At 36.4% G+C, this 15,010-nt stretch overlaps 1 protein-coding gene across 1 annotated transcript in view; it reads left to right on the top strand.

Annotated features, from left to right (window-relative positions):
- The window catches only part of FAM135B (family with sequence similarity 135 member B), a 292,460-nt gene that overhangs the window by 178,324 nt on the left and 99,126 nt on the right, over positions 1 to 15,010 (top strand). The window contains exons 13-14 of the mRNA XM_053715380.1: positions 9,956 to 10,116; positions 11,671 to 11,762. Coding sequence (XP_053571355.1) covers positions 9,956 to 10,116; positions 11,671 to 11,762 — 253 coding nt within the window. The remainder of the gene's footprint in view (positions 1 to 9,955; positions 10,117 to 11,670; positions 11,763 to 15,010) is intronic.

Below are 15,010 nucleotides of genomic sequence, written 5' to 3'. Positions count from 1 at the left end.
GAAACTACACTACACAGTATGTTTGGGGCAATTGGGGCACATTTTGAAAGTTATATCTGGTTATATCTGGTTAATTTTCTGAGAGCTAATTGCTACCTGGAGCTCGCAGTGACAATAACCAGCCACTAATAATGGCTGGTTATTTATTGCACGTCTGTGTACAGGTGAATTTGCCCGTTTATGGGCGTGCAATAAATTAGCCCTCCACTTGTAATCTAGCCCTATTTGTAAAAAAAATGAGGTTAGAACGACAGAAAAAAAATGAAATTTTCTTTAAAACCAAATTAGTTTTATGTAATATTTTTCTTTGTGTTGTGTGAAATGTGGGAATACAATAATTACAATGAAGCATTTAAGGGATCTGAAATATTGACATGTAATGCTTATTCTGAAAATAGGTAAAATGATTATGGCTATATTTGTTCATGAGAAAATATTGCTTTCAGTAGATTATGATACTTTTTGATGTGCCTAAATATGGATTAATGTCACAATATGTATTTAATGATTTAAAGGTTTTTATTTATGACTTTTGCACACGTCGGAAATAGCGCATATTACCAGCAGAAAATAAACACTCACAGACCGGACTGGGTACACATCCTAAGCCACAGCAAACTCCACAGCCTTGAACACTGACAGACAGCTGTAAAGTTCCCAGCAACCCAGACAGTTAACCCTAGAGCAGCCTGTGTGACAGGCCCACAGGGAAGCATTACAAACATTATCAACACAACACACAGAAAACCTGGCACTCACCAGCAGATTCACAGTAATGTTTAAAAGCAAAACTGGGGGAAGTCAGTTACATTTGGCGCTAAAGGATCAAGCCCAGGACCACGGCAAGGTCTCCCCCTTCCTGGGACCCTAAGCCAGCACCCACACAATGCATACTTCCAAACAAACCAACTGGGAACCTCCCAAGGTGACACAGATTTTTGTAACCTCCCCTATGTAAATACAAAACACAGGAATGGACCGCACTCACAGATCGGACTGGGTAAAGATCCTAAGTTACAGCAAACTCCACAGCCCTGAACACTGACAAACAGCTCCAAAGATCCTTTGGCGCCAAATGTAACTGACTTCCCCCAGTTATGTTTTTAAACATTACTGTGAATCTGCTGGTGAGTGCCAGGTTTCTGTGTGTTGTGTTGACAATGTATGTAATGCTTCCCTGTGAGCCTGTCACACAGGCTGCTCTGGGGTTAACTGTCTGGGTTGCTGGGAACTTTGCAGCTGTCTGTCAGTGTTCAGGGCTGTGGAGTTTGCTGTGGCTTAGGTTTTTTTTTTTAGGGTTTATTGGGTGGCTTTTATTTTTAGGTTAGGGACTTTGAGCAGTAAAAGAGCTAAATGCCCTTTTAAGGGCAATGCCAATACAAATGCCCTTTTCAGGGCAATGGGGAGCTTAGGTTTTTTAGATAGGGTTTTTATTTGGAGGGTTTGGTTGGTTGGTTGGTGGGATTTACTGTTGGGGGGTCTTTGTATTTTTTTTTACAGGTAAAAGAGCTGATTTCTTTGGGGCAATGCCCCACAAAAGGCCCTTTTAAGGGCCATTGGTAGTTTATTGTAGGCGAGGGCTTTTTTATTTTAATAGTGCTATTAGATAAGGTGTAATTCGTTTTTATTTTTGATACTGTGTTTTATTTTTTTTGTAACAATGTTTTTTATTTTTTGTAATTTAGCGTTTATTTTTTTTTGTAATTTAGTCATTTTTAATAGTATATTTAAATAATTTGAGTAGAGTTAGTTTTTTTATATGTAATATAGTTAATTTAATTGGTAGTTTAATGTAATTTTAGTATAATAGTTAGGGTAGGTTAATTAATAGTTTAATATAGTTTAATGTAATTTTAGTATAATAGTTAGGGTAGGTTAATTAATAGTTTAATATGGTTTATTTTAATTCTACAGGTAAGTTATTTAATTTATTATTAGATAAGGATGAGGTAATTTTAATGTAAAGTTAGCGGGTTGTTAGGTTTAGGGGTTAATAGCTTAATTTAGTGATGTGGGAGGCCAGGGGTTTAGGGGTTAATAATTTTATTACAGTTGTGGCAGGGTCGGGGAGCGGCGGGATAGGGGTTAATAACTTTATGTAGGCGATGTTGAGGTGGCAGATTAGGGGTGTTCAGACTCGGGGCTTATGTTAGGGTGTTAGGTGTAAACGTAATTTGTTTTCTACCATAGAAATCAATGGGATATCTGGCAGCATCGAACATAAGCTTTCGCTTTCCAGGGTGGCATATTGAAAACCAGGTACGCTGGGCCGGAATAGTGGAAAGCGTACCTGTTAGAAATTTGTTAACTTGCAAAAGGTGTCAGATAGTGCCGAATTTGTATTCAGAACATCTGTAATGATGTAACCATCGATCTGTGTTGGATTGAGACCGGCGGATCGTATGTTACATCACAAATTTCAACTTTTTCTGGTCTGTAGGCTTTGTTAACAAGGTCGAATCAAGCTTGCCGGAATTCCGGCGTATTTGCAGTTGACGGCTTGATAAATAGGTCTCTATTCCTCTATCCCTATCCTTCTATCCTATCCCTCTATCCCTATTCCTCTAGCCCTCTCCCTCTATCCATCTATCCCTCTATCCTCATCCCTCTATCCCTATTGCTCTATCCCTATCTCTATCTCAAACCCTCTATCTCTATCCCTCTATCTCTATCCCTCTATGCTCATCCCTCTATCCCAAACCCTCAATCCCTATCCCTCTATCCCTATCCCTCTATCTCTATCCCCCTATCCCTATCCCTCTATCCATATCCCTCTATCCCTATCTCTATCCATCTATCCATCTATCTCTATCCCTCTATCCCTTTCCCTCTATCTCTATCCCTCTATCCATATATCTCTATCCCTCTATCCATATATCTCTATCCCTCTATCTCTTTCCCCCTATTCCTCTATCCATATCCTTCTAACCCTCTATCCCTTCCCTCTATCCCTATCCCTCTATCCCTATTAATCTATCCCTCTATCCCTATCCTGCTATCACTATTACTATACCCCTATCCCTCTATCTCTTTATTTTTCTTCAGTGTAGGTTCCCCTTTACCCTCCAACCTCCCTGATCCCCCCTCAAACAGCTGTCTAATCCTCCCCCTTCTAACTATTGCTGCCATCTTAGGTACAAACAGTTGTTTGCCAGTACTTATAAACCCCTTTTTATTATTATTTAAATTTTATTTTTTTCTGTAGTGTAGTGGTCCCACCACCTCCTCCCCTCTCGTGATTGCCATTTATCCCCCCGCACCCCAAACTCCTTTTCTGTAATTTAGCTGCCCCATCCCTCCCTGTTCCTTTAAAAAAATAATTTCTGTAGCATAGGGCCCTCCCACTCCCACCCCTTCCCTCCCACTCCCACCCCTTCCCTCCCACCTCTGCTGCTGAGCCACCCACCACCCGCCTCCAGTCCACACCTCCGCCGGCACCAGCAGTATTGTGTGTGCACTCTTACCACCAAACTTCAACTGCCATGGTGCTATCGCAAGGTAAATAAAATATTTGAAAAAAAAAGCACTCGCTGCGCTGGACTTCAGTTTTCAGTGATAATCCTTTTTAATTTGTGATGTTTCGGGACCAGAGGAAGGGACGTTTGTGGTACCGAAACGTCACAAATTAAAAAGGATTATCACTGATAACTGAAGTCCAGCGAGTGCTTTTTTCCTCAAATCTTTTATATATATATATATATATATATATATATAGAAAGAAAAAGCAGACTTGCACTCACTGGTCTTTTTTGTGAAATAATTTACTGCAAAAAATGTGACGTTTCGAGGACAAAATCCCCTTCCTCAGACAATGTGTTTAACAAACAAGAGTGCCTTTATACAATGTATAACTGAAACCCCTCCCCTCAATTAGACAAAAAACCGCCAAATTGTAACCATGGTGACCACTGAGTCACATTTATACACAACAGATATTTACCAAATAGGTTAAGTGTTATCATATCACCATATATACATGTACATAAATGAGCCATCCTGGCTCAACCAAAACTGTGACAGCCCAGGTGCACTTTATAATAACTGTGATGCAATGAAAACAAGCATAGAAAACAGACAGATCACTAAGTAAGTTTGCTGAGAGATAACGTTCATTCATACCTACATTCTTAAAATACTCAATAGGGACTAACATTTATTCTCAAGAGCTGCCAGATCGCCAATGTATAACTCACCCCAGAAGAGACAACACCCTCAGACTCAGGAGCCGTTCACGGTCGCACCGGCAAACAACGCCGGGTAGAGAACCCGGAACTCAGTCTCACGTAGGACTCTCACGTGTGGGGGGCAAACAGCCAATCACCGAGATTGTTTACCGTTGCCACGGCGACCAGCAGACGCACGTAAACATTACAGCCCTAAGGCACAACTGATACGGCAAAGACAAATAGGGCCAAAACAATAGAGTAATAATAACACACACAACCCCTTAAGCTTTTACAGAGAGGAGCACATACAGGGGATCCAACGATCAGAGATACACAATCAGATGTTAATCTATATCACCACGGTCAAAAACTCGTTATGACCTCAAAATAATCTATCAGCCACACACATTCTCCAATTTAAAGTAAAAAATAGAAAAAGAATATAGAGTACACAGTATTAACCATACACCGATGTGATTACACCATTAACCGTAATGTGCCATAGTGTGTCATAGACCCCATGCATTACTATAGTAGCCCTAGATTACAAAGAGAAGAAAATCAACATAGATCAAAGCCCATATCACCACTACAAGTGTAAAAAGAAAAATAAAATAAACTAAAATGTACTAAAAATAAATAAATAAAATTATACAAATAATTTATTTATTTATTTTATATGCAAATCAACTTACGCAATTTGCATATAGTCTATTTTCAATGAGACTTCCATTGTGCCGGTATTATAAGCTTTTTATTTTAGGCCAAAAAGTGAGCGGTACAGCCTATCCCACAAGATTCGTAATGCATTCTAAAGTCAGTAGTTATGAGTTTTATATTACAAAGCTGTAGCATAAAACTCATAACTAAAGTGCTAAAAAGTACACTAACACCAATAAACTACCTATTAACTCCTAAACCAAGGCCCTCCCGAATCACAAACACTAAAATAAAAATATTAACCCCTAATCTGCCGCTCCCGACATCGCCGCCACTAGAATAAACATATTAACCCCTAAACCGCCACACTCCCGCCTTGCAAACACTAGTTAAATATTAACATCACCGCAACCTACATTACAGTTATTAACCCCTAATCTGCCGCCCCAACGTCGCCGCCACAGAACTAAATTTATTAACCCCTAAACCTAAGTCTAACCCTAACCCTAACTCCCCCATATTAAATATAATTAAATTAAATCTAAATAAAATCTACAATTAATAACTAAATAATTGCTATTTAAAACTAAATACTTACCTGTAAAATAAACCCTAAGCTAGCTACAATATAACTAATAGTTACATTGTATCTAGCTTAGCATTTATTTTTATTTTACAGGCAAGTTTGTATTTATTTTAACTAGGTAGAATAGTTACTAAATAGTTATTAAATATTTACTACCTAGCTAAAATAAATACAAATGTACCTAAATTAAATACTATTAACTAAATTAAATACAATTACCTAAATCACAAAAAAAAACAATAAATTACACAAAATAAAAAACAAATTTCAAGATATTTAAATTAATTACACCTAATCTAATAGCCCAATCAAAATAACCCCCCCCCCCAGAAATAAAAAAAAAACCTAGCCTAAACTAAACTACCAATAGCCCTTATAAGGGCCTTTGCGGGGCATTGCCCCAAAGAAATCAGCTCTGTTACCTGAAAAAAAAAAATACAAACAACCCCCCAAACAGTAAAACCCACCACCCACACAACCAACCCCCCAAATAAAATCCTAACTAAAAAAAACCTAAGATCCCCATAGCCCTCAAAAGGGCATTTGGATGGGCATTGCCCTTAAAAGGGCATTTAGCTCTACTGCTGCCCAAACCCTAACCTAAAAATAAAACCCACCCAATAAACCTTCAAAAAAACCTAACACTAACCCCTGAAGATCCACTTACAGTTTTGAAGAGCCGACATCCATCCTCAACAAAGCAGGGATAAGTCCTCAACGAAGCGGAAAGAAGTCCTCAACAAAGCCAGGAGAAGTCTTCATCCAAGTCGGGACAAGTGGTCCTCCAGACGGGCAGAAGTCTTTATCCAGATGGCATATTCTATCTTCATCCATCCGGCGCGGAGCGGCTCCATCTTCAAGACATCCGGTGCGGAGCATCCTCTTCCAACGAAGTCTTCTTCCCGAATTAATGTTTCTTTAAGTGATGACATCCAAGATGGCGTCCCTTAGATTCCGGTTGGCGGATAGAAGATGCCGTCTGGATGAAGACTTCTGCCCGTCTGGAGGACCACTTCTCCTGGCTTGGATGAAGACTTCTCCTGGCTTCGTTGAGGACTTCTTGCCGCATCGTTGAGGACTTCTTGCCACTTTGTTGAGGACTTCTCCCGGCTTCATTGAGAATGGATGTCGGCTCTTCAAAACTGTAAGTGGATCTTCAGGGGTAAGTGCTAGGTTTTTTTAAGGATTTATTGGGTGGGTTTTATTTTTAGGTTAGGGTTTGGGCCGCAATAGAGCTAAATGCTCTTTTAAGGGCAATTCCCATCCAAATGCCCTTTTCAGGGCAATGGGGAGCTTATGTTTTTTAAGTTAGGCTTTTATTTGGGGGTTTTTGGGGGGTTGGTTGTGTGGGTGGTGGGTTTTACTGTTGGGGCGGTTGTTTGTATTTTTTTTCAGGTAAAAGAGCTGATTTCTTTGGGGCAATGCTCCGCAAAAGGCCCTTTTAAGGGCTATTGGTAGTTTTGTTTAGGCTAGGGTTTTTTTTTTTTGTTTTTTTTTTATTTTGATAGGGCTATTAGATTAGGTGTAATCAATTTAAATATCTTATAATTTGTTTTTTATTTTGTGTAATTTAGTGTTTGTTTTTTTTGTAATTTAGGTAATTGTATTTAATTTAGTTAACTGTATTTAATTTAGGTAATTTATTTAATTGTAGTGCAGTGTTAGGTGTTAGTGTAACTTAGGTTAGGTTTTATTTTACAGGTAAATTTGTATTTCTTTTAGCTAGGTAGTTAATAACTATTTAATAACTATGCTACCTAGTTAAAATAAATACAAACTTGCCTGTAAAATAAAAATAAACCCTAAGATAGATAAAATGTAACTATTAGTTATATTGTAGCTAGCTTAGGGTTTATTTTACAGGTAAGTATTTAGTTTTAAATAGGAATTATTTAGTTATTAATTATAGGGTTTTTTTAGATTTATTTTAATTATATTTAAGTTAGGGGGTGTTAGGGTTAGGGTTAGACTTAGGTTTAGGGGTTAATAAATTTAGTATAGTGGCGGCAACATTTGGGGCGGCAGATTAGGGGTTAATAACTGTAATGTAGGTGGCGGCGATGTTAGGGGCGGCAGATTAGGGATTAATAATATTTAACTAATGTTTGCGAGGTTAATATGCTTATTATAGTGGCGGCGACATTGGGGGCGGGAGATTGGAGGTTAATAAGTGTAGGTAGGATGCAGCGACATTAAGGGCGGGAGATTAGGGGTTAATAAATATAATGTAGGTGTCGGCGATGTCCGGAGCGGCAGATTAGGGGTTAATAAGTATAATGTAGGTGTCAGCGATGTCGGGGCGCCAGATTAGGGGTTAATAAGTGTAAGATTAGGGGTGTTTAGACTCGGGGTTTATGTTAGAGTGTTAGGTGTAAACATACATTTTGTTTCTCCATAGGAATCAATGGGGCTGCGTTACGGAGCTTTACGCTCCTTATTGCAGGCTTTTTTTCAGCCGGCTCTCCCCATTGATGTCTATGGGGAAATCGTGCACGAGCACGTACAACCAACTCACCGCTGATTTAAGCAGCGCTGGTATTGGAGTGCTGTATGGAGCACAATTTTGCTCTACGCTCACTTCTAAAGCAAAACTCGTAATCTGGCCGATAGAAAATAATGTACCTTTTATTATTATTTTATATATATATATATATATATATATATATATATATATATATATATATATGTATATATATATATATATATATATATATATATATATATATATAAAAAAATATGTATTTACAATAAAAAGGACATTATTCTATAAGTGAAGAACATTGGAATGCGAAATATGTACAGTAAGTATACAGTAGTAACACATAAATACATACATATACACACATATATATATATATATATATATATATATATATATATATATATATATATATATATATATATTTATGTGTGTGTGTGTAAATCGGAGCCCTTTGCAGTCAAATACTTTAAAACACGAAAAATGTAATTTATTTTCACTATTAATATTTAATGTTTTTAAGTGTGTATGTAGTGAAAATATTTTACATTTCAATGTTCTTCACGTAATAGTAAATGTTCTATGTATTTTTAAATACATACATATATATATATATATATATATATATATACCTAATCATATATATAACTATATATATATATATATATATATATATACCTAATCATATATATAACTACTGTATATATATATAATTATAGATATATATTAAAAAAAAAATCCATCAGATATAAATAGAAATATTTATTTAAGAATAATAGAACATATTCTTCTATGTGAAGAACATTGGAATGTTAAATATTCATAATTCATGTTGCAGAAGTAAACGTCCACAGCACTTGTCTTCCTCTCAGGTGACCGTAGAGGAAGTCAAGTTCTGTGAACGTTTACTTCTGTGGATTGATGTTGGTGGAATAGACAGTTTCCACAGTCTTCACGTGCACTTACTGGTTCCCAGCAGCTGTTCCATCATAAGGACATAATTCATGTTGGGTTCAGCCCACTTTAATAAATGCAATTGGGTTAGCGTGTGACTATGGGCACTTCCTTGAAGTCTATGGGGAAATATATTAACAGGGTCCCAATATTCTACTTTTTGCGTGTGTCGGGTTTTCACTCTTGCGCTAACTTTTTACTTTTAACTCATAATGTGAGTGCAACCTGACAAGCTCAACAAGCCTCCTTCTAGCAATGTTAACAGTCTAGCGGGAGAGCTATTTTGCACTTCATTCATAATCTAGCCATAAATGGGCAAAAGAACAGTACATCACAAGCATATAACAACATTTATTCTCGTTGCTGTTAATGCCATCTAGTGGCCAGATAGTATATAACCTACAAGTTGAAAATAAAACAGCTTGATATTATATAAAGTTAGATAAGTCGGTTGCAGAGATATTGAGAAATGCGTGTGCAGATTTCAGTATTTGGCAGAGTTTCACATTTCTAATGACCAATATTAAAACTTATCTCTGCTTTATGTGTTTAGCACAGAACTCTAATTTCAGGCTTTATGCCAGTGAATTTATAAGTAATTTGTCTTTTGATTTAGATATTCAAGTCCAACAAGGTATCTCTCCGAGTTAAGGATTTCTGGCATTATTTTGCAAAAAGCTAAAGTTTGATAATTAAACTATGGGTAATTGCTCTTTCGCATTCTTTGTCTATATTTTCTTTCTTATTCCAGTATCCAAAGATCATTAAAGCCTAATGATCAAACAATCTGCAGAATGGAGAAATAGCATGTAAGCTTTTGTAAGTTTTTTTTTTGTAGCTATATATTGCAATGTAAGTGTACAGAACTCTGCATAACTAGATAAAAAGCTATCAAGCTACAATTTTCCTTTCTGAAATTATTTGTGGCACCTTTCAGTTCTTACAAGAGGTTTTAGATAATTCTGCAAGATTGGAGAGCTTTAGATCAATCGGGTCCTCAAAGAGACCCATTAGGGAGAGGAAATATATACATAAATACAGATTGATAGATCGACAGACAGACAGACTAAAGCTTACTTTATATGTGGTGTTCATAAATACATTTTCTAGTTTTCATCAGGCTAAAGAAAAGTTCAGGAAACAGCTCAAGTTTGAAGGCTTCCTGTACAGTGCTCTGCCCTCACTAGCTTCTGATGTTCCATATTTTCCTCCTGAAGAAGAGCCGTCAGAAGATGGAATTCATCTAGTTGTCTGTGTGCATGGACTTGATGGTAATTATAAGGGAATGATTGGCAATAATTCCAAAACACATTTTCTTAGTTATTTTCTACATAGGAGTAAAATGTTACTTTAAATAGAGGATGTAGAAATGCGGAAATTATAGTCACAAACCCCCCCATGTCACAACTTCGGACACTATTGTTACAGATTTCAGTATCTGGCAGAGACTTTGTGGCATCTCTCAGTACTAACAAAACTTCTTAGATCAGACATCCTCAAACTTGGCCTTCCAGAGGTTTTGGAACTACATTTCCCATGATGCTTGAGGATGCCTGTCTTAGATAATCATTCAAGAGCGAGAAGAGCTTTAAAATAAAGAGGTTCTCAAATAAATCTTTTTGATTACTGCACATGTATATCTAATTATAGCCTCTAGAAAATATGAAGATGGCTGTTCATATTTCTAGCTGGTTCCTAAGGTAGCTTACATTTGTCAAGCCCTGACTTCTATAATATATTTGTTTCAAATTTTACTAGATGTAATATATATATCGGCTGTGTTCCAACCTCAATGTTTGGAAACCTCAGTATTCTGTATGACTTAGCATCTCCTGCCAGTGGATCGCTGTTAGCCCAGTGGACAGACCCCCATAATTAAAAGGTGGTGCAACCAATCAACTTCCTGCTCCTTAAGTTATATAGAGATCACATCCAATGCCCTGAAAATTCTAGGATCCAAGGTTATATGCAAGGCATCGAGTGTAGCCAATGGGGCAAGTGGTATGACATGTGATTGGCTGCCACTTTGAAAAGTAAAAAATAAAATATAAGGCTTGCTGTGGAGTTTGGTGCCATGGGTTAGCGCCAAGAATTTAGCAGGCGGTACACATATCCTTTAGGAGCCATTTCTGTCCACCTGGAGGTAAACTGTAGGTAGACTTTTCTGCTGTGTTTTTAAAGAATTGCAGAAATAAAATTAATTCCTTTAATTACCTCTTTGTACAGGTAATGTAAGCTCTTAACTACAGCCCTCAGGGTAACACGTTTGCAGAATTGAATATTAGTGGTCAATATGTTAAACTATATCACTCTTTTATATATATTTGTGAGTCTTCTCAGCTACTACACCGATGCTTAATTATACATAACATAAACATACATAAAATATACAAAATGCCAGCCCCTTAAGCATCAAGTCATCTGCGAATAAATGATAAATTCTTATAAATGAACTATATGTGTTTATATACCATAACTTATGCACTTCATCCTTACTGCTGCACACATTATTTCTGTGAAAAATAGTAAATTAATACCTCATAAACAAGAATGACTATAAAACTGCCAAATGTAAGCCCAGTTGTAAACTCTACACAACATTTATGGACATTTGAGAAACCTAACATTAAATGGAAACTTTGTTTAAACTTAAACTATAGATGCACGATGAACAAGAAGTTCAAATAAATTAAAAGAAAGCTGTGGGCAAAAAAAAAAACAAAAACAAGCTTTTATTGCTAAATCCACTACAACATTTCTCAAAGGTAAAAAAAAAGCACATTTTCAATATTATTATATGATTTAATAAATAATTTGAATTGTAGGTAACAGCGCTGATCTACGACTGGTAAAGACGTTTCTCGAATTGGGGCTACCAGGGGCAAATCTTGATTTCCTTATGTCGGAGAAAAACCAGGTAAATGAAGAGTGATAGTGTTGTCTTTTGAATGCTTAAGAGACAGTCTAGTCAAAAAAATTAAAGGGACACTAAACCCATTTTTTTCTTTCCTGATTCAGATAGAGCATGCACTTTTAAGCAACTTTCTAATTTACTTCTATTATCAATTTTTCTTCGTTCTCTTGATTTGAAAAGCAGTAATGTAAATGTAAGCTTAGGAGCCGGCACATTTTTGGTTCAGCACCTGGGTAGCGCTTGCTAATTGGTTGCTTAATGTAAATTGATAATATGAGTAAATTAGAAAGTTGCTTAAAATCGTATGCTCTATCTGAATCATGAAAAAAAAATTGGATTTAGTATCCCTTTAAACTTTCATGATTCAGATAGGACATGCAATTGTAAACAACTTTCCATCTTACTTTTATCATAAAATGTGCTTTGTACTGTTGGTATTCTTTGTTGAAAGTTAAACCTAGGTAGGCTCATATGCTAATTTCTAAGCCCTTGATGACTGCCTCTTATCTCATTTTGACAGTTTTTCCATAGCTAGACAGCGCTAGTTCATGTGTGACATACATATATAACATTGTGCTCACTCCTGTGGAGTTATTTATGAGTGAGCACTGATTGACTAAAATGCAAGTCTGCCAAAAGAACTAAAATTATGGGGCAGTCAGCAGAGGCTTAAATACAAGGTAATTACATAGTTAAAAAGTGTATTAATATAACATTGTTGGTTATTCAAAACTGGGGAATGGGTAATAAAGGGACTATCTATATTTTTAACATAGATAAGAGCCATAGGCCCAGCAAGTCTGCCAGATATTACCTAACAGTATAAACTTATCTAGTTTGTAGGATAGCCGTATGCTTGTCCCAGGCATTTTTAAAGTCCCCGACAGTGTTTGTCATTACTACCTCTTGAGGAAGTTTATACCATAAATCAATCACTCTTTCTGTAAAGAAGTGCTTCCTCAAATTACTGCTGAATCTACTACCCTTTAGCTTGAGATCATTTTATGTAAAATACCCACAGCCTCAGTTTTACTAAGCCCTTTAACGTACTTGAAAGTTGCTATCAAATCACCTCTTCCCTTTCTCTCCTCTAAGCTATACATATTTAGGTCATTGAGCCTATCCTGGTAAGTTTTATTTTTTAGACCATGTACCATTTATTTTCGTAGCCCTCCTTTGCACAGATTAAAGTTTGTTAATATCCTTCTGAAGTTATGGTCTCCAGAACTGCACACAATACTCACGATGAGCCCTAACTAATTATCTATAAAGTGGCATAAGAACCTTACTATTTCTGCTGCAAATACCTCTACCAATACATCCAAGCATTCTGCTAGCCTTACTCGCTGCATTACTACATTGTTTACTAAGTTTTAAATCATCTGAAATAATAATTCCCAAGTCCTGTTCCTCATCTGTAACAGTCAGTAAAGTGTCATTGAGTCTGTAATTAACATTTGGATTTTTCTTCCCTAAATGCATTATTTTATACTTTGCTGTGTTAAACTTTAGATCTCAGTCGTTTGTCCAATCTTCCAATTGTTGTAAATCACTTCTCATTTTGTCTACCCCTCCTGGAACATCCACTCTGTTACAAATTTTTGTATCATCTGCAAAGAGACATACTTTCCCCTGTAGCCCTTTGCTGATATCACAGATAAATATGTTAAACAAAACAGGCCCCAGAACTGACCCCTGAGGAACAACACTAGTAACAGCCCTCTCTGCTGAATGAACTCCATTTACTAAGACACTTTGTTTTGTGTCCTTAAGCCAGCATTACACCCAGTTAGCAATTTTTGAGTCTAGATCAAGGAGATACAGTTTGTGAATTAGTTTATCGTGTGGGACGGTGTCAAATGCTTTGCTGAAATCTAGATATGCTACATCAACTGCTCCACCCTTGTCTAATACTTTTTGTTACATAATCAAAGAAGTCGATTAGATTAGTCTGACATGATCTCCCTGAAGTAAAACCATGCTGATTTTGGTCCTCTAAATTGTTTGTCTTTATGTAAGTCATAAATCTTTCTTTTAAGAGGCTTTCCATTAAATTCCCTACTACTGAAGTTAAACTAACTGGCCTATAGTTACCAAGTTCCTCTCTACTGCCCTTTTTATGAAGAGGTATTACATTTGCTATTCTCCAATCATCTGGGACAGCTCCTGTTAATAGTAACTGATTAAACAGATCAGTTAATTGGACAGTTAGCACTGATCAAAGTTATTTTAAAACCCTTGGATGAATATTATCAGGACCCACTGCCTTTTTAACATTTATTTTTGATATTGCTAACAAAACCTCATACTCTGTAAAAAGATTAGTGTTAAGCTTGTTTCTATTTTTCGGGGCATCCCTTAAAGGGACACTCAATCAAAATTAAACTTTCATTAATCAGATAGAGCATGCAAATTTAAACAACTTTCCAATCTACTTCCATTAACTAAATATGCACAGTCTTTTTATATTTAATCTTTTTGAGTCACAAGCTCCTACTGAGCACGTGCAAGAATAAGTGTGTATGCATTTGTGAATGGCTGATGGCTGTCACATGGTATGTGTATGCATTTGTGATTGGCTGATGGCTGTCACATGGTACAGGGGGAGTGGAAAAAAAGACATACCTTTTAAAATTGTCAGAAAAAAAATCTACTACTCATTTGAAGTTCAGACTAAGTGCTATTGCGATGTCTTGTTATCTTGCATTTGTTGATTATGCAAATCTACTGTGTTGACTGGTCCTTTAATGTAGACATTCTATCTTCACAATCTTTTGTGAAAACAGAACAGAAGTAATCATTGAGACAGTCTGCAATTTGCTTATCTCCTTCAATTATTCTACCATCAACTGATTTCAATTTTTACTATTCCTACCTTATTTTTTCTTCTTTTACTGATATATCTAAAGAATGTTTTATCCCCATGTTTTACTGACTGTGCTATCTTCTCTTCTGCATGAGCTTTAACCTTCCTAATTAACTGCTTAGTCTTTTTTTGTTGGAGTCTCCATATTTTCATATCATCATCTGATTGTGTGTGTCTGTAATGTTTGTAAGCTATCTTTTTAGGCTTTACAGCATGTGCTACTTCTTTGGAAAACCAAATTGGTTTCCGCTTTCTTTTACTTTTACAGACATGTCTAATACAGTGTAAGGTTGCATCTAAAATGGCACCTTTCACATATTCCCACTGTTATTGAACCCCTGTAATAAAAGTTTTCCCTTTTAAATAGTTTTTTAGGTATTCTCCC

This window comes from Bombina bombina, chromosome 5, assembly GCF_027579735.1.
Source record: "Bombina bombina isolate aBomBom1 chromosome 5, aBomBom1.pri, whole genome shotgun sequence".
Classification (NCBI taxonomy): Eukaryota; Metazoa; Chordata; class Amphibia; order Anura; family Bombinatoridae; genus Bombina; species Bombina bombina.
Note: the sequence above shows the minus strand (reverse complement) of the source record. Positions and strands in the feature narration are given on the sequence as shown.